Source organism: Neopelma chrysocephalum, unplaced genomic scaffold (assembly GCF_003984885.1).
Source record: "Neopelma chrysocephalum unplaced genomic scaffold, ASM398488v2 Primary Assembly neopelma1_71, whole genome shotgun sequence".
NCBI classification, from domain to species: Eukaryota; Metazoa; Chordata; class Aves; order Passeriformes; family Pipridae; genus Neopelma; species Neopelma chrysocephalum.
In genome coordinates, this window is record NW_020897731.1 from 1,946,741 (window position 1) to 1,967,229 (window position 20,489).

Below are 20,489 nucleotides of genomic sequence, written 5' to 3' on the forward strand. Positions count from 1 at the left end.
ATAGTGAAGATAAAACTCTAACATTGTTCCATAGTGAAGATAAAACTCTAACATTGTTCCAAAGCATTTTTTTCCGTTCCAAAACTTTGTTTTCCATTCCAAAACATATTTTCAGAGATAGACTATGGAAAAAGCTTAAAATAGGTGTACCGAAGTGGTGTGAACAGGAACATGGTTAGAGTATATACTGTCACCTTCAAAGACTCATAGAATCCTAGAATATCTCAAGTTGGAAGGTACCTGCAAGAATCATCAAGTCCAACTTTCTGCTCCTCATAGGAACTACCTAAAACTAAACCATGTGACCAGTCCAGTTGCTATTGACATTCACTTTAGCTTTCACTGGGAAGAGGGCAGTGAATACAGGAAAAAAACACGAGTTAATTAGGAAAGGATCTGAAATCTTTTTTAAAATGCTATTTATAACCATGGTACCATAGACTTAAAGATGTTGCAGCCAACTAATCCATTTCAGAGTGGCCTAAATTCATCACTAAGCTGTCTGATTGGTGTTTGCAAAGACGTTGGTAAAGGAGTTGACCTGGGTCAACTTGGTGAAAGGAAACCTAAAACACAGGATGGATGAGAGCAGTGCTGTGGCTATCAGGACTAGAGGTTGTAAGAGGAGCCAAGTGTCTTGACCTTCTCTGTAGCAAGGGCAATGTGCTGTTATTACTGTTAAAACAGGGGGGTTTGGCTTTTACTGATTTGAGAAATCAGGTTAAAGCTATACTGCTTTCTGGATCATTTGCAGCAGGAGGTCTCTGAGCTCTCACATGTGCTGCTGTCACTGCTGTCTCTTGTCACGCTCCCTCAGGTCAGCCCATCACACTAATGAAGTGCAATGGCCTCGTGCTTTGTGCCTGTGACGCTCATGAGTTTTGCTGGAGTTTCACAGAAGCACCATCAAAACCCTCCAGCTCCTCAAGTGTGATTTCTGCTTTGCTGTAACCGAGCAGTGAGACCTCAGGGGAGGCTCATGGATCACACCTAGAACTGTAAATACAAATTAGTGCACTGTGTGACTGCATTACGATGGTACAACCTCAAAATGCAAGTTACATAGCTTTTAGCCTTGGAAGCCTGGCGAGCAGAGGGAAGGGCTGTGTAAGAGTGAAAGCCCTTTCACTTTTCCTGCCTATTAATTTACATGCCTTCAGAGCATTGCTATTTAGCAAAGTGCCTCCTGTGTTTCTGCCAAGCTGAAGTAGCCGCTGGGAAAAACTAAGTAGGCCAAATCCTGCCAGTATCTGGAGAGCTCAGCCAGGGTGGCTGATGGTGATCCAAAAGAGTGTGGAGATGGATTTGGCTTCACACAGGCAGCACAACAGTATTGAACGAAATCAAATATTGCCAAAAGTCAGTTGCTGCAAGATAACATATAAAAGACTTTTTTTTAATGGAGTAATTCATAGTTCTGATTCACTGTGCCAAACCTGGGATCTTCAGATCTGTGCCCTGGGTCTCAGGCCATGTCAGCTGGGGGCTATTTAAAGTTACAGACCATGTCTGGCATGGCCCAGGGCAGTAGTGTACTCATCATATATATTTCTGAAGTCAAAGTCCTTATAGAAATGCTCCTTGTGTTCCCATGTAGTGATTTAAATAGCTCAGCACATCACTGTTATTCCAGTGATACACTTTCCAACTCCAATCAGGGGAGAGATTTTTGGCTGCCAGGTATCTCACAGTGAGAGCATCTCACTAATTACATCTCCTTCTTACATCAGGGCCATGCCTCCTGCACCAGGGGGAAGGGACCTCTGTGCTTGGGGGATGTTAGAGGGGTTTCCCCACTACCTCAGCCCATATTTTCAATTTATGGCAAGGAGTTTGCAGATTTTCCATCTTTTAGCCTTTTTCCCCAGGTGCCCAGTACCACACTGCAGCAGCTATGGAAGGGGTGGCATCACCTCACGCAAACACACCCCTTGCTGGCACGTCCCTCATCCGGTCCCTCGGGGCCCCTGCCAGTGGTGGCATACCCCATGGACGTGACAATATTTAGGCTTCTGTAGGATGCTATTTTTACATGGTGGTGACGGTGAGGTGTTGGCTCGGCTCCTGGCAGTGCGTGGGTGTTGCAGGAGTCATCTGACCCCTGGGTGTGTTGGTGTTGGAGCGGTGACGGCACACAACTTCGGATCCCGCTCCCCACCGGCCGGCTGAGCTCCTGCCACCAGCCACACAGCAGCGGTGCTCCTGGTGGCATTTCCCCTCTGGAAGGGAATTAATGCGGGAATGCCGGAAGATACAGGTACAGTGTGATGACTCCACATTTTGGAGAACCTGGACCTGAAATGACTTGTTTTTTTTATCTGGAGCTGCGGTAACTAAATCACTGATACTGTCATGAGAATAATTATTCTGTGTTTATGTGGAAACACAGCAGAATGGAGAAAGATGGTTAAACATTTGTTTTAAATTATGCTTTGTATTCTTTTAATTATATGAATGATGATTTGGAAATTATAATGATTCTGGCACTTAAGAGACAGCTCAATTTGAAAACTTTCCTCATTTTATTTAATTTGACTTTAGAGTTTATATTAGATTATAATGGGGAAAAAACCCCACCTATTGCTTTATGCAGATATATTTGAGTGCTTTTTCTATACCCTTTCTCATTGTAATCTAGCTAAACCCATACAAGAATAGTCTTTACAATGCTGCAGTAGCAGCTACTAAAACTCAGCAGAAATTTTTACTAACCGTGTTTGGATTCAGTAAGTGTTTTATTATAATAATGAGGGCAGGAGGTTAGCTTGTGTTAGATTTGTTTATGTGATGTGAGTTTTGCACTGAGCATATGGTGAGATTTGAAGCTCTTGTGTGCTGAATACTTCAGCTGTGTTGCATCTCTTGTGCATAGTTGTGTTCACATTCTGCTGGATAATACCTCTCCTTTGCCTCTGGTCCCATAAACTCTGTAATTGGCAGTAAAAGCAGAGATGGCCTCAGCTGTACTGTCTGCCTGCTGTCCTATGTCAGCTATGGGTTTCTGTTCTGATGGTAATGCATAAGAAGTGCTGGAAAAGGCAATACCTTAGAAAAGGCATACTGGAAAGGCATGCCTTTTTATGGGTGGTAGAAGCAGGTATACATTTCATAAAAGAACATGATTGTTGAACCATGCTATTCTGTGATTTTGAACAATGTGTAAGAATTCAATTAAATAGAGACCTATTGACATAGAGATTTATTGAATTTGGTGAATATTTTGTCTTACAGTATGAGAACTAAAGAGAGAAGCAATAATAGTGCTTTACTGTAGGAGCCACAGCAGAGGTTTTGGAAAGAGCAGTGAGTACTTCTAGTGGAGGGTCAGGACCCTCCCAGTGTAGAAAAACACTTTTGGGAAGGTGAGTGAACTCGCTGGTGTGGGGACAGTTCAGCCCTCTGTGTGTCCTGCTGGAGGGCTTGAGGGACTACGTAATATGGACAATTCAGGGCAAAACTTCTTTAGCTTTTCCTCTATCCTCATGTTCTTCTGCTTTGTTTTTCGGAAAAACAGCATTGTGTTACAGTGGAAAGGCACCTTAAAGTGGGGAAACACATTTGCAAAGGCAATGAAGACAAGGTGCTAATTGAGAAATAGGGTAAACCAGGTTACCACTAGTTATTAAATGTGCTGTTGTAGAACATCTAACATGTCTGCTCCTTAGGCCAGTGCTCATCCATTTGGGCACACTGTGCTCCCTCCTCCCACAGTCCCCTGACTACCCAGGTGCATGACCAGGAAGGGCTGGGGTCAGGGAATCATTCTGCCCTGCTGCTAAGTGCGGTTGGAAGGATGGATGGGGAAAGCTTATGGAGTTCCCATTACACAGTTACTCTTTTTTTCATCCTTTCTGTGGAAAGGACCAGTGAGGTCTCAGCCCCTCCACAAGGCTCCATAATCAATCACCAGTTCTTCAGGAAAAAAAACTCAATCCCCTTACACCCATGTCATTTTCTGAACACTGCATGTATTATGTATTATGTACTTCTGTGTTATCCTTAGCCCCACACCATCACAACTCCTCCTCACTGAATTTTACACACAGACACAAGACAGGGAGAGAGCAGGGCTAGCAGGAGTAATGCTTCATTTGGATATTCAGAGGCACTTAAATGCTTGTTTCCTTTGCTTTCATCTGTGTGTTTTTAAATTCAACCCTGAGTGTTTTGACTCAGTTGACACAAAAAGGTTTTGGTAAAACAACAACTTAAACTCCAATCTCTAATTCCAGCAGGGTGCTGCCCCACTCGTCTGCTTCTCCTTTAATCCTGCTCTGGGAAGATTGCAAAATTAATTCCCCTTCAGGCTGCTGTGAACCCCACCCTCCCCAAATCACTTGATACAGCATGTCCCCAGTCAGTACTTCTGTCCTGTTTCTCGAATACTTAATGAGTAAATGGCATTTGGGTCTCATATTTGTTTGTTTTCATTTTTAGTAACCACCTCTAGCTATAGAGATGAAAGGTTTCAGTGTCAGCACAGAGGTAATTTGCTGATAATTCTTTTGTGCAGAATAATATCCCTTGTCAGTGCTGTGCATTTTTGGTTCAGAGTTGGAATGTGGCCTTTGCCTTTGTTGAAAAAGCTGAACATTATTATGAACTAAACAGCTGATAATGATAATTTTAAATATTAATGTCTTTCTAGTATTTTTCCCCTCAAAAAATGTTTTCATCACATGAAGCAAATGTAATAGATTGTGAATTTATAGAGGAGCCTGTAGTGCTGGTAGTTGCTAAAGAAAATCAATGTAGCTTTTCTGCTAATGGAGAGTTGCTGTTAAAGGCAAATGATACTGTATTTGTATGAACCTGAAATGAAAGGCTTGCACTCTTTTAACCTGACCTCCAGAACACAATAAAAAACCCCCAGAACAACCCACAAAAAGAGCAGGGGAGGTAACTCCCGCCAAGCCCTTTGGTTTTCCTTTTATTGTTGCCTTTAGGCTCTGGTTCTGCACTATCCTTCCAGGAACTGTGGTGAGGAATTATGGCTTTCCCTGCATTGACTGGTAATTTTTGAGATTGCAAATATTAGGAAGAAAATATTTATTCACACAAATGTTGTATCTCCATTTAAATTACTCCTTAGTTTATATCACAGTACTCTAAAATGAGCATATCACAGAAGGACAGGTTGGATGGGGGTTTGAGTAACATAGTCTAGTGGAATGTGTCCCTGCCAATGGCAGGAGGGTTGGAACTAGATGATCTTTAAAGTCTCTTTGAACCCAGCCCATTTGAGGATTCTGAGATTCTAATATTAAATTGTGTCATTTGGCCCTCTGTCATTTCAGGCTTCTGTAGTCACTAAGAGCAGTAAATCTAATAAACTGGGTTTTCAAAACAGGGTTAAATAATGTGGAGTAAATGGGATATGTGGCCATAGTAGTGTCCATATAGTGAACAAAGAAGGAGGAAGTCTTTATTATGAAACTTTATATTTGAGATTTGATCTCAGGTTGAATGATAGCATGATACTTCTTAATTTTCAGTACTTAATTTCCAAGCTCAGTAATGGCTTCTGTAGGTTCTTAGGCAGTTAAAACAAAAAACACCAAACTGGAAAAAGCCATGTTGAATTCTGCAGTTGAATTCTGACCATGTTTCTTCATCCAGTCTGTAATCTCCCATGAAGATTTCTTTCATTTGGCTGTTGGACAGCCTGATAGCAGAGGGGTATGTCATCCTCTGCATAGACCGATCCTAGATGGGATCTTTTTCCAAGGGTTTGATTTCCCTCAGCAGTTTGCTCACAGCAGAGGATGACATTTTCTATCCCAGGCTCCCAAGCAGAGCATGACCAGGGACTCCCGAATCTTCTCCCTTCTGTCACTGCCGTCAGCTTGTCTTGTACTGCTTCCAAAACATTCCTGTCTCAGCCAAATCTTGTCCTCGTCCCTGGCACCTTATCCTGACCCCCCTGCTTTTAAATCCTACTTAGTCTAGCAATGCCAGAGGGGCTTATTCAAAGAGTTGGGTTTTTTACCACATACTGTGGTTTTTCATGGATCCAGTGTACCTGTCACAATGTTCACCAATGTCAGACTACAACCTTTACTCCAAGTACTTTCAAAAACAGTGTGGTGTGCTTTCTTTTTAACCTTGAAAACCAATATACTGTATACTATTTTTTTTCATCTTTACAAAAAGCTTAAACAGCTTGTTTGAAATTTTCCCTGAAGAAATGAGTTGGAAAACACGAAATGTGGGCAATGTCTAAGTAGATGGTTAAAGTTTGGCAAAGCTCTCAGGCACGTGGTGTGATTCATGGGGATGTCCTGTGAAGGGCCAGGAATTGGACTCGATGATCCTTGCAGGTCCCTTCCAACTCAGAAGATTCTGTGAATCTGTGAAAGTTATAATCAGACTGAAAACTTCACTTGACAGTGGCCATAAGGTGTGTAATGCAGCTTTAATAACAAGTGATATCACTGTCCTCCCTTCCCTGTGATACTTGCAGCAAGTGCACATCTTGAGTACGCAGTATAGAAGTAAGTCTAAGGAATGTATCTTGTTTGACAAATTTGTAACAAACCATTGCTAGTTAATGAGCCCTACTTGGTCCAGAACTGCAGAATGATGTACTGTGTAGCCTGTTGAAGAGAGGCTGAGTCTTGACATCAGAGATGTGTGAGCACTGGACAGTTGGCAAGATTATTGGCAATGATGTTCCCAGCAGACAAGTCTTGCACAAAAAAGTGCTGTGGAAACTGTTTGCTCTTTCATTTCTTGCCAGTTTTTGTCCTTGTCAAAAAAATGAGTGCAGTCAGATCTTTTTAGGATTTAAGGATTGGTGAATCGGTGAGGATACGTCTGCTAGAGCAGAATGTCGTATGTGGTATGGGCGAAAGGGAAATTTAGAGAATCAGGCATTCAGTTGTATTTCAGTTTAGAAAAAGTAATTTAAAGTTAATAAGGAAATTTCTACTTTCATTAAATTCTACAAATTAGGATATAATGTAAGCATTTAATTTTTAATGAACTCTTTAGTTAGGATCTGATGACCAGGCTCATATAATTACATTCTGCCAGAAATTCATTATTTCACTCATTAAATATGTTGATTGTATGTTCTGCTGCTTCAAAGACTGATTTTGATACATAAAGGCATAAAAGTAGAATGCTGAAAATTGCCATGTAAACATGTTTCCTTAAATATGATTTGAAACATAAGTTAAAATGTGAAGTTCACTAGTAGAGTTAGTTTCTCAAAATTGTCAGCAGCTGCAATTTAAACATGAAGCATATTAAGTTTCAGTATTTTAAAATATAAACTAACATGTCATTAATTATATAATTTTGTTGTGCTAGATGAAAGAATAAATATTTTAAACTGTCTTCAGAAGGACCACTTTGTAATGATCTCAAAGGCACTGTATTCCCACTGGGTTTTTGTGTGAAATATCGAATAGCTTAGTTCTGAACTGAGAGAAAAGCAAAATAATTTTCCTTTGTCTCCCATGCATATTTTAAATATGCTTTATGTTACTTCAAGATTAATGGAAGAATGCCAAAAGCAATACTACGTATTTTCCTTTTTAATTTATTTTATAGCTGAGTTGTTGGGTTTTTTTGAATTCTAAGCCTCAATTCAGAGACCCAAAGAGAAGGAAATGTGTGAAGTTGTCCTGCCCTGTAGCTCTGGACACTGAGCACCAAACACATCATGCAAAGCAAAACTTTCTGTTTTCTGCCACATTTTCAGTTTGCAACAATTTTCAGAAAACAAAACGGACCAAAAAGAAACAAACAACTTTGCAACAATTTTCAGTTTTCTGCTGTTTTGCAACAAGTGCAGCATTGAACTCCCAGGTGCAATAGTGACATTTTCTCTGGAAATGTGACGCTGTTGTCACTTTGGGGAAGGGGGGTATGTTTGCTGTGGTGGGCTGTCCTCGGGGCTCTCCAGCCCTGGGTTTCTCAGCACATGCTCTGTGCAGTGCTGGGACTCCTGGGCCAGGTTACTCCAGCCTGTGGGAAACACCACAGCAGGAACTGGTGGCTGTCTAAACAGGCTAGGCGTGGATGCCTCTGGAGAGATGCTGTTCTGAAAGGCTGAGACATAGGAAGAGTTGGGTGTGAAGAAAAGTCAATATTTAATTGTTCCAATCAGAATTTTACATTTGCCTATGCAACTGTATAGGCCAAAATGGTCTGGGTATGGTCAGCTCTTCTTAAGTCTTTCATGAATTATATGCTACAAATTTGATGCTTGTTAATAATTCTGGAGGGAGTAAACCTTCTTTATTTATAGTTGCAAACTTTGAGCTCTGTTAACTAACTTGGGAAAATACCTTGTTTTGATTTCTTACAGGGTTGATTCTTTTTCAGGGTGGGTAGTTTGTTTTGGGCAGATTACAGTAAAGAGAAATTCTCATGTCAAAAGTTAAGTATTACAAAGTTTGCAGTTTCCTCTGTTTTCTTTTGAGGAATAAGTCATACCCTCATAGTAGCTCGAACCGTGTGCACTGTTTGTTCTGTGCAAATTTGGGCATGTTCCTTTCTATAAACTTCCAGTTGCCTGTCATGCTGTGCTGTTTTTGTTGGACATGTCCTTAATTATAACCAGGACTTCAATAACTGCTCCAAAGTTCACACTGCCTTGAGCAGGACTTTTTTGACAATCCCAGAACATGTAATTTCAGCAGACAAGGCAGCATCTTAATGGGTGGTGAATAATGCTATAAGCAGCTCAGCCCATATATCTTCTTGAGAAAAGACACTTTACATACGAGAGTAGAAATTGCCAGTTTGGGCAAAACTTGCAGCAACTCCCCTGGAAGACTGGGTGGAAGGGGAGGCTCAGCATCTCACTGAAATACTGACTCCTTAAACTCAGTGGAGGTGGAAAGACCTTTTAGGAATTGCAAAACGTAATGGCAGTGGGGATGAGGTGAGAGTAGAGAAGGAAGAGCAACAAGGTCAGATTATTAAAGAGCAAGAGCTCACTTACTCGTTGTAGTATTGTCTGTTATTGTATGTGTTCTAAGTGACAGTACCATCACTGCTTCTCTATATCACCCATATATATGCTGATGTTACAGACATTATGCTTTGTTGGTAGTAGATTTTTAATTAAAATCAATTTTGGTTTTTTTCCCTCCCTCTTTTTTTTTTTTGAAATAGCAACTCTAATATTACAATAAGAATAGAAACTAAAGATCTTGGCCAGTCTGAGTTTAATCCATCCTCTTGTAAATTTATTAGTTGTTTTGCAGCAGTCTCATACAAAAAAGTTACTTCCCAATGTTTTTTTTTTTGGATGTTGGTAAAAGAGTAGCACAGCAATGGCATTATCCCTTGACTAAACCCTGAAGGGAAACTTCTCTGGTTCCTGGTCATACTTAGTGTATTGGCCTATGACTGATTGCTCCATCTTGACTAGTTGGTTGATAAGTTTATTTTGAAGCTAAAATTTAAACAAATTCAATCACTTTGAAATAAGCAATCTAACCTTGGAATAAGCATGCCACATTACAGAAGAAAAGTGTCATTAAATATGTAATTTGCTTTATAAGATGTCATTTGCTTTATCTATTTTCCTGTTATTAGTTCTTCACACAGGGAAAAAGCCAAGTCTGTTGAGTTACAGCCCCTCTATAGTTAACTGCCTTGATGTTTTCCATCTTAACTCCTAAGTACACTGTGATAAAAAATTAATGCAAGTGCTGCAGCAGAATTGCAAGAATAAGGTCATATCTCACCTTTTCCACATAATATGTTGGGATGCCAACTTATGTTGTGTTATCAACAGCCAAATAAATGCAATATCTAATGTGCATCACAAGATGGCAGCAAATTTTTAATTAACTTAATATTTTGCTAACCTAGATAAACCTAATCTCTTGAAATCATGGATTTCTTACAAAATGAGAGCAACCTTCCTTTATTGATATGTGATATTTGCAGAGATGTCAGTGTTTCAGGAGTAGGAACTCAAAATATCAACAGAAGTATATTTCTGTCCATAAGTCAGTTAAGAAGGCAGTTACCTTGAACTTTAAAGATCAGTAGCTCACAGTGTAAGAGTTCCTAAGCCTCATTAATGATATTTTGGATAAAAACAATAGCTTTTATCTATAGTCTTTGACTTCATGAAGAGAAAATATGACAAAGCAATTTTTTCTGAAATTCAGGTGGAGGCTCCCAAGACTTGATCAGGTGAATTCTTTCCTCTGTCAGCAATTCTGATTTATGATTTAAATGTTTGCAAGGAGAACCTTTGAAAATTATGTAATGTGATGCTTGGCTTAGCTCCTTTAGCAGATCTTTACTCTTGTGCTGGCCAACCCCAGAAGTTGAAATTGTTTTATTTGCTTGATCTGTTTTGTCCCAGGTGTTAATTGTCATTATTTGTAGATCTTACAGAAGATGCACCTGATAGCCCTTACAATGCTCTACCTTTTGTTTTCTCTTGCAGTTTCACAACCACAGGCTGTACATAGCCAACTGGAGAAGCCATCAAGTACTGCAATTCTCTGCAATACCTGTGGAAACCCATGCAAAGGAGAAGTTTTGAGAGTTCAGAACAAATATTTCCATATTAAGTGCTTTGTTTGCAAAGGTAGGTGTTTGTGACTGCTGCGTCTGTGAGTAGGGCATTAGCGATGGTGTGTGACTCAATGATCCTGGAAACTTCACAAACATACTTGACAACCCAGTCCATGTCTGAAAGGATTTACTGTAAACTCTCTGCTTACTGTAAGATTATAAACATCCTAAATCCTAAAATGGGAGTATGTTTTAAATTTATATAAATCCATGGAGTTTACTATGGACTTGCACCTGAAGAAGAAGAAAAGGTTAGGAGAACTGGTAGTGAAAAATGGTGCAGGGTTAGGAAAGAACATTTACAAAGAAACCCTGAGGTCATCCCTTTCCCAGCTCTCTAAGGCATGCCATGTAATGGGCCGTGGCCATGTCTGTTCAGACTCTTGTGTTTGACTGTGATGGTTGATTCCCAGTGTGACCCTCTGTGCTTTCCCCATTTATGTGGGGGAACTACATGGTTGGTGCCTGGTGATCTAATATTGTCCCATTGTGAATGAGAGAAGGATGGTCATGGGAAGAGGGAATTAACCGATACAACACCCCTTCTGTAGATACTTGATTGTTTGAAAGATTATCTGGAAGCTGCAAAGATCTAATTTGTTTTGAATGTACAAATCACTAAATGCTGACTGATGTTTACTGAACAACCTGCTTACTCCATTATTAAGCACTACTTCAAATGACAGTTACTAATCCTTGTAGCTCAGCCTAGAAACATGAGCGTGGCTCTGGTTTCAGCTGTGTCACTGTGACTATTTCCATTCCTATTTAGAGGAAACTATCAGAAAGAAAACTGTCTTTATCTGTCAGCTACACTGATATTGTTAAAAATCCTATGGGATTAAGTATATTGTGTTCAATGCCTGAGTCAATTTTTAATAAGTTAGATAGACAGCTCAATAATTGTGTTCTTTGCAAAATTGCACAGTGAGCAAAATAAGCATAGGGCACTGTCCTAAACAACAAAAATATTTTGGTCACCTATTCAGAACCAGATTGGTATTTGAACCTGCAACCGGACATGCCTATCTCGTAACATGCCTATCTCGTATCGGCCTTTTTAGCCACCAACGCGCTTGCAACAAACGTGGGTAGAGCCCTTCCCAAATCTTCGTTTGCGAAGCCTAGCCATGATGATGATGATGATGGTATTTGAATCAGAACACAGCCTATACATACATCTTTTAAGCTGTTTTAAAGCCACTTGTTCTTATGGCAAATTTTATTATCAAATTAGTTTTTCAGACCTCGCTCAGGAAAAGAGCAGCTAATTTGTTATTCGGAAGTCTTGTCTCCTGCATGAAGTCTCAGTAAAATGCTGGCATGTGCTCAATATTATTATCTTGATGAAATGCAAGCCTCCCTTTTTATACAGATCTGCTATGAGCAAAAATGAGTCCTACGGAAGGAACAAGACAGAATTATACATCCAATTTTTCATTTCATAGGCCATCTCCATTTAGATGATGCCCGGTCACCAGCAAATGCAGCATGCAAATTCTGAAACTATTCACTGATCCCAAATTTAGGTGGTGCAGAGGGTTTTTTTCCCCCACCCCCATGCAGAAGAAGATGATGAATGCACTGTAGAAGCTGCACTGCCCTACCTGTCAGTAAGAGATAAGGAGGAGTTTGTTTGCTTCGGGCAGATCTTGGATAAAATGAGAAAAAAAATCACTATGTTAACCAGGAAGAAGCAGGGTAGCATCTGTCAGCCACCCATCAGTCTCCCACCTGGCACAGGAGATAGTGTCAGAGATGTGTGGTTAAACTGCTTCTTGGTGTCAGGACTCTTGGAGTACTTAGACTCCTCCTTACTAATCATTTTGCTAAGTGTTAAGTTTCCACACAACGTTTGTTTTGGGTTTTTCCCTCATTATTTAAATACCATCTTTTATCACTTTTCAAGGGTTTCCATCAATTTTCTGGCATTCTTCTGGTATCCGTTTTTGTTTTGTTTCTGGGGGTTTTTTGCTACTTAAAAAGCATGGGTTACTTTCTAGTGTGGGTTTACCGTGTTGTTGCACGAGAAGAGCTTAGGAATAGAACAGAGCGCTGAACATACATTTCACTAGCTAACATAAAAGGAAAAAAATCAGGTTAGGCAAATGTGATTTGGGTTTTTCATGATGAAAAACTATAGTTCATGTCTTAGGATTTAGCAACAAAATGGTATTCAGTTCTGATAAGTTAACCGCTTACATGCTTTTAGCCTTGGAGGAGAGGTTTGTGCCATGACCCCTGCTGTGCATGGGCAGGGTGATGATTCTGGGAATATGTTTATCTTACAGTTGACTCCTCCCTGCAGTGCCTTTATTCTGATGCTCCTCAGCAATGCAACCTGCCCTGTCTCACCTCGTCCATCTGGAAAGAGGCTGCGTGCCCAGCATCCAGTGCAGCTGCAGGACAGCCCCAGGACAGATAATCCCATGTGTGGCCTGCTGCATTGCCCTGCTAAACTGCCTGCCTGCTTGGTTGACTGCCTCTGTATTAAATCATCTCATAGCCTGCATCAGAAAACATTAGATATTTGTAAAACTGCAGAAAATTATGTTCCCTGTCAAAGAATTTACAGCTGTACAATGATGGAGAATACAAACTGACAAAGAGCCCATGAATAAAAATGACAAATGACCATGTCTTGAGAGGTGTCTAGAGGTAGGTAAGGTCTGTTTGAGTGACCTCATCTGTACAGATGATACTACACTGGAAGAAGTCAGCTTTTTGAATATGTGTGAAATGTGAAACTGTTTCTGTGATAGTGTTGGATAACTTATTAGATTTCAGGGGGTCATTTACATTTAATTGTTTCATTTTTGGGGGAGTAGAAAAATAGTTTTGAATATTACCATACTGCTGTCTGATTATTCATAGAATCATAGGATGATTTTGGTTGGAAAGGACCTTAAAGATCACCTAGTTCCAATCCCCTGCCGTGGGCTGGGACACCTTCCACTAGACCAAGCCCCTTCCTGCCTGGTCTTGAACACTGACAGGGATGAGGCATCCACAGCTTCTCTGGGGTGAATTTCAGAATGCTAACAGCAAGTACATAGATTGAAATTGTATTGAAATTTAATTATATAACCAAAGAAGGTTAGTATAAAGTCACTAATTCCCATTTGATTCTTCTTTCATTCCCATCCAGTTCTTCTTACATTCCCCAGATGATAATGATTCTAAACAATTCTAAGAAAAGTTTTAAAAACTTTTCACCAAAAAGAGGTGAAGAACTCTTTTTCTTATCATTCAAGATTAAGAGACACATCCAGATTAAAAAATTGAATAGCAGTATTGGGAGGATATGCTAGTTTTGCTCAGTATCAAAGTTTAAGAGGGCTTAGGGAGGTAAATAGGCATTATAAGTAAGGTTTATACCGATATCTATTTGTATATATTATTTCTTGTTTAGGTGCACATCTAATCTGCTAATAAAAGGCTATTGGGAATGTGCCATTTAGTCTCACTTAAAATTTTTACTTAATCTTTACTTTAAAATATCTCCCATTTTAATCAGGTTTTATAAAAAGACTTATAATAGAAGCAGATGCCTTTGATATAATAAGACAAAGATCAATTAGACTTCAAGGGCTTTTGTTCCCATGTTTGTTAATTCTTTTGTTATTTGTTACCGCTGTAATGAAGGCATCAAGGAAAATTACTAAAGGTGATAAAATATTGATGACTCATACTATCAAATTAAAAAATTGTGTTGTCTAGTTCATTCTGAGGGTGTCTGTCAGGTCAGGAATGCATTTCACATAGGCAACCATATTAAAGGGAAGGGCTAAGACAGAATATTTGGTGAAAATATTAAGAACATCAAGTAACTTGGTAATAGGAGCGTTTGACTTGTTAGATCAGATGCATCTGCTAGGATATAAATATGTTCAAAGCTACACTAAGTAATCTGAGGGACTCACATCTGAACATAGCTACGGGGTTTCACATTTCAGAACGGGGTCATTTGCGGGAAGCTCACTAGTAAGATTTCCGAGTCCCAGATTTTGTCCAGGAGGTAGCAGTTAATGGCATTTCTGGTATCTTGGGCACCGGGGATTAGTGCAGTGGCTCTTATTCATCAGGCACTCTCAGCAACGTGTCCAGCGATTCCCGGGTCATTCAGGAGTTTGCAATCCCAGATCACATTAACTCAGTATAATGGGAAAAACAGTGCTCCTGATGCAATGTTCCCCAAGTCAAGTTTGGAGAGTGTGGTAGGTTTTACCAGTCACATTAGCTTATTATTTTTATTTCACTGCAATTATGATGATGTTGATGATGATAATAATGGTCACTTTTGCCGGTGAAAAAGTAATTCATTGTGGCAACAAATGGTTCAGTGTTGTAGTTTTGAGATTTTAAAACCTGAACTTTAAAAATAATTAATCACTAACTGTCTAAAAGCAACTCAGTAATTAAAGCATGACAAATTTTTGGTCAGTTAGTAAACTCTCACAATAACAAAGTAATGGTTAATTTTTTTTTTGTTGTAATCATGTTCTTATTGCAACCTTTCTTTGCATTCTTTAAGAATATTCTGCAGTCCTTCATGTCCTGACCATATACTAATCACATCAGCACTTTACAAAAAGCTTTATTTCATGGCATATATTTCATCCAGATTCTGATGAATCTTTTTTTAAGAGTATCTTTCATGAATTTAAGGAATATATTATATTAGTAAAGCATAGTGAAAAGGACAGAGGAGGAATCACAGTTATGATTATTGGTAAAGGAATATCTTAATAAAATTTCAATAAAGGATGTCTAGCTATCCATCCCGGGAAGCGAAACTTCCATTATTTTTGTTTTCCAACTTATTTCATTTAAATACACCAAGTTTTTGGGGTTTAGATGTAACCTATATGTGTTTACTCTTGTCTTTATACTCAGGATGTTACATAATACCCCTGCTTTATTTTCTTACTATTTGTATTCTTCATTAGTCTCTTCATTGCCTTGACTTTCTCCTTATTTGCATCCTTCTAGTCCATAGATTGAGAAGTTGTACTAGAAATCTAAGTGCTCAATAAAAACACGAATAGGATTTTCAAAGAAGGAATTGCTGAAATTTCTGAGGGACGATTCAAACTGCACAAACAGCCATGTGCAGAAGGTGTTGCATTGCAGGGGGCTGGTTCATTACTGGGAAGAGAGAGGTACCTGGGAGAGGTGCTTAACTGTGCTGGGAATGCTGAGGTAGATTTAAACGAGAGCACCAAATAAATGGAGAGTAGTAAAACTCATCCTGATTGAAATCAAAGTAGAACCAGGACAAAACTGAATACATTTAAAAATTAGGCCTGACTTAGAGTTTTGGATGGTGACATAAGCTTTGCAGGCGGTAAAGACACTATTCATATAAAGAAGTTTTGAACATATGTAATTTCAGCCCACATTAGGTAATGTCACAGAATTATTATTATTATCATTAGAAAAACTTGTAATTTTTCTTTAATTACTCAAGTTCTCTTCTTGGAGTAAAACTTTTCTCCTCCACAAAAAATGTCAGTGCAAGGATGCCTTTATGCAGGGGGACTCCCTGTCTAGGTCATGCTTTTTCACATGAGGACACAGCAGAGATACAGCCACCACACTGGAGCAGCTACTGGGCGTTTCAGTGCACTAAGGTGATGCGATGCCTGTGTGGAGACCCAGAGAGAGTTACTGGATAAAATTCATCACTACCACAGTGGTGTTATTCCACCTCCCACTTTCTGCAACTCATTAACACAAGACCATCTGCCATATCTGTGCATAGTCAGAGCAGGCACTTAATTTGCAAACCTGTAACTGGCGCCCAAAGAACTGTTAAAAAAAATCAGAAAATATTTAGTGTTGTTGCTTTACATGTTGAGGCTCTTTGGTTGTGATTTTTTTTGCTGTGGATTTTTTGTTGTTTTTTTTTTTTTTTGCTTTGATTTTGTTTGGGATTTTTTGTGGGTTTTGTTGTTGTTGGGATTTTTTTTATTTTAAAAAACCCTTGTTTTAATTAGTCTGGCAAGTGACAGCAGTATTTTATCATAAACACTTAAGGCACTATTAGGTTGAAAATGGATAAAAGCACATTACTCTGTTTCTTAAATCTATTTAACATGCTTATAAATTTTAAATAACCAGATTGAGTCCTTAAAACAAGAAATCAGTATTAAAGAGACAATTTTTCCAGTTTTCCTGAGGATTATTTTCACAGCTTTAAACAGCCACATACATAATGCTGTGACGATCTCGCTCAGTAACACTCTCTTTAAGCTATTGGGAAACTCTGCTTTCCAGAAGGAAAATGGAAATACACTTTCTAATGCAAAAATTTATCAACTTGTATTTCCCACTTATTATAGGAGTAAAGTTACATAGTGCACAGGAAACTCCCCAAACTCTCCTTCGTTTTAATTAGTACACCTGAGTCTCTAATGTTTTGTCAATCTCATAAGAGCATTCTGAATCTCTAAGGATTTTCCTGCACGGAAGTGTGTACTCTTCAAATTAATTTATGGGCATCATGGCCATTGTAGCCTGGGAGCTTGTGTAGATACACTGTGCACTGCATCCTTTATAGCTTTATCAGTGCTACATATTTGTGGTGAAGTGTTGCAGGATAGATATAATATATCCCCACAGTTCTCTGTATCTTTCCTGCTCCAGAAGGTTGCTCGTTCTCCTCAGTCAGAACTGTCTGCCTTCCTGCATTTCCCAGCAGGTCTGTCCAAGACTTTTGTGGGGCTGCTTGATGCTTTTGTTTGCCCTGGATAGTTACAAAATGAGGTGGCATTCAAGTCCTTGAGATTATAGCTGGTATTTCAGATATTATTGCTAATACACTGCCAGTGACTGACAGGTTTGAGTATTCTTGACTTCACAGACATCTGCTTGGAAAGACTTTAGATTCAGTCACTCCTGTGTAGGAAAAGTGATTGGATTATATGGTTTATATACCATTGCAAGGTTCCTTCCATCTTATTTCTGTCTCACCTGTAGGCAGAAGGTGTGAATTGACTCAGAGGGTGATTGGGATTATATTCCCATGCAGATTTTGCATGGCCAGCAAACTCGAGCTGGGAAAGACTTCCCCAAAAGCTTTGTGAAAAGCTTATCTGAACTTACCACACCAGGCAACAGGAATATCACAGTCACAGTCATCTTCTGGAAACAAGCTTGGACTGCTTCAGATTAATTGCAGGTCAGTTTAAACTTAAGTCAAGGCTGTAGCAGTGGAAGTTTGCCAGGTGATTGCTATTTCTTCTGACAAGCGTAGTGGCCAGGAGGAATGTACCACATATAATCATGGGCTTTTGGAGAATGGGCTCCCAAACTTCATCGAAGGTATATGAAAATATAAAATTTAGCTGCCAAAAGAGAACAATATCAGCAGCGTACTATGTGTCATTCTTGGGATCTTAGTCAGCCACTGGCACTCATCTCATGGAAGGAGGAAAATAACAGAAATGGACATAAAGCCACAGTTCTGATGAAGAAAACTTTTATTTAGCTCTGAGCAACTAGAGGTCGTTTTCTTGTTTTCTTTTTAACAATGTTATGAATGGGTCTTTGTTCCCTTTTTTTTATTTTTAGGGTCTTTGCCTCTCTTTCCTCTGTTGGTTTGATTCACACCTGGTTGCTTACATCAGGCAGCATATGGGAGGGAAAAGTATAGGCTCCATACATGCAGATGCAAATAAGCAACTTGCTTGATTGTCTGGAAGGCTGAAGGCAGAACAGCACTGTTTGGATGACAAGACCACCAGTGCACACTGCTGCTACAGCCTGTTGTAGTGTACAGCAGCACAGTGAGCATTGCATCCTCTGAGCATCTCAGGACACAGCTGATTTTTAGGCCCAGCACACAGCCAAAAGATTAATGTGCTTTCAGCGGGCTTATTTGCTAGCTCATAGATGCATTTTATATTTGTACAGTGCAGTTTGTACAGTACATGCTGCTACTGATGGCAGACAGTAGTGGAATAGCAATATGCCTAAAATGCATTGATTAATTGATTTGCTGCTATTTATTTTCACAGAATCATAGAATAGTTTAGGTTTGAAGAAACATTTAAAGGTCATCTAGTCCAACCTCCCTGCAATAAGCAGAAACATCTTCAACTAGATGAGGTTGCTTGGGGATCTGTCAAACTCGACTATTAATGTTTCCACAGATGGGCAGCTACCTCCTGTCTGGACAACCTCTTCCAATGTTTCACCACCCTTGTTGTAAAAATTTTTTTCCATATATCCTGTCTAAATTGCACCTCTTTTAGTTTAAAACCATTACCCCTTGTCCTATTTTAACAGGCCCTTCTAAAAATATTTTGTCCCTGTCTTTCTTGTAGGCCCCCTTTTGTGCACTGAAAGACTGCTGCAGGGTCTCCCCAGAGACCCCCTTCTCCAGGCTAAACAACCCCAACTCAGCCTGTTTTAATAGGAAAGGTGCTCCAGCCCTCTGAGCATCCTTGTGATCCTCCTCTAGACCTGCTCCAACAAATCTGTGTCCTTCATATTTGGGGGCCCCAGACCTGGACACAGCACTGCAGGTGGGGGCTCACAAGAGCGGAGTAGAGGGGCAGAGTCATCTCCCTTCACCTGCTGGCCACGCTGCTTTTGACACAACCCATGATACAGTTGGCTTTCTGGGCTGCAAATGCACATTACTGGTTCATGTCCAACTTTTCATCTACCAGTAATGGACTTAGAATTATGGAGTTAGATTGACTGTGAAATCACACTGCATAAATGACGATGCTTCAGGTGCTGTTTCAGACAGTAACATGTCTGTAACATGTCTATCCCTGTGCTGGGGATAAAAGCAGTCTGTTTCTAAACCAGTAGAGGAACACCTCAGATCTATATATGAAGTATTTTGGTATCAGGTAACTGCAAACCATCTTGAAGAGTGGAATTATCTGGTTGTCAGGGAAGTCATGCTCAGATTGCCTCCTCAGAAATGCTGTGGATATCGTCCACCTCAAGTCCCATAGCACATCCAGGTATTGTCTTGATGCTAAATACCATAAGAAGAGACAAACACTTATTTATTCCCTACTTAAAAACTACTCCTAAAGCTTGTAACTGTTCCAGATAAGGCATTGAAACCTTTTGGAATGCTAAAGCAGGGCAATACCGAGACAAGCAGCTGAGTTACTCTGTTAGTCTCTTCATTAACATAAGCGCTATGTTTGAAGTGCTTTTCTTGTTTCACCAAGATGAACACCAGAAACTGTTGAAAACTGTTTTCAGGTTATAAATAACCCTACCCCCAGATACTCATTTTGGATGACAAGTGCTGGGTAGGAGTGGATCTGTGACATAACGCTGATTTCCTATCCTAGGAGAGTAAGATCTGGTAGGTGCCTTTAAACATTCTCCCTAGACTTCCTCCCGCTTTCCTTTCCCTGGTTCCTTGTCTCTGCAGGTGTGCAGGATCGTCTCAGGTGGGCAGTGTCTCTGTCCACCTTAACTAGTAGGCAAAGGGCACAGCATCTCACCTGAGGGATGGCTAGTGGGTCTCTTTTCAGAACTACTCTTCTCAGCCTTGAACCTTGACTTTTTTATTATCGAAGCCAGTATTTACCTAGAACCCCTGTGTTCTTCTCTGGTCAGCTGGGTGTCAAGTTAAATTGTATCAGATGGTTCAAAAAGTGCGGAAGCACGCAAGGGTTTGTGACTGGATCCATGGCTGGTGGTGGAATAATGTGTGAAGAGCAGGGGAGGAGTGTTTGGCTTGTGAAAGAGCTGTGACTTCCCCTCATCCTGCAGAATCAGTGAGTAAGAGGGAAAGTATAACCATGAAGGCTCCCTCCTGTGTTCCAGTTTCACTTAGGAGCTAGATTTTCCTTCACTCATGAATAAATATGAAGACTTTGCAGAGGGTTACATCTCTGAGAACTGTCACATACTTGGTCTTTACGTGCCAAAACAAGATGGAAAGAAATGGCCAA

At 39.9% G+C, this 20,489-nt stretch overlaps 1 protein-coding gene across 15 annotated transcripts in view; it reads left to right on the forward strand.

Annotated features, from left to right (window-relative positions):
• The window catches only part of ABLIM2 (actin binding LIM protein family member 2), a 142,343-nt gene that overhangs the window by 28,679 nt on the left and 93,175 nt on the right, over nucleotides 1-20,489 (forward strand). For 13 of the 15 annotated variants that reach the window (XM_027686346.1, XM_027686351.1, XM_027686348.1 and 10 more), the window contains exon 2: nucleotides 10,424-10,567. In XM_027686346.1, coding sequence (XP_027542147.1) covers nucleotides 10,424-10,567 — 144 coding nt within the window. Of the gene's footprint in view, nucleotides 1-2,226; nucleotides 2,258-10,423; nucleotides 10,568-20,489 lie in introns of those variants that run through there. The other 2 variants (XM_027686347.1, XM_027686350.1) reach the window with 1 other exon arrangement.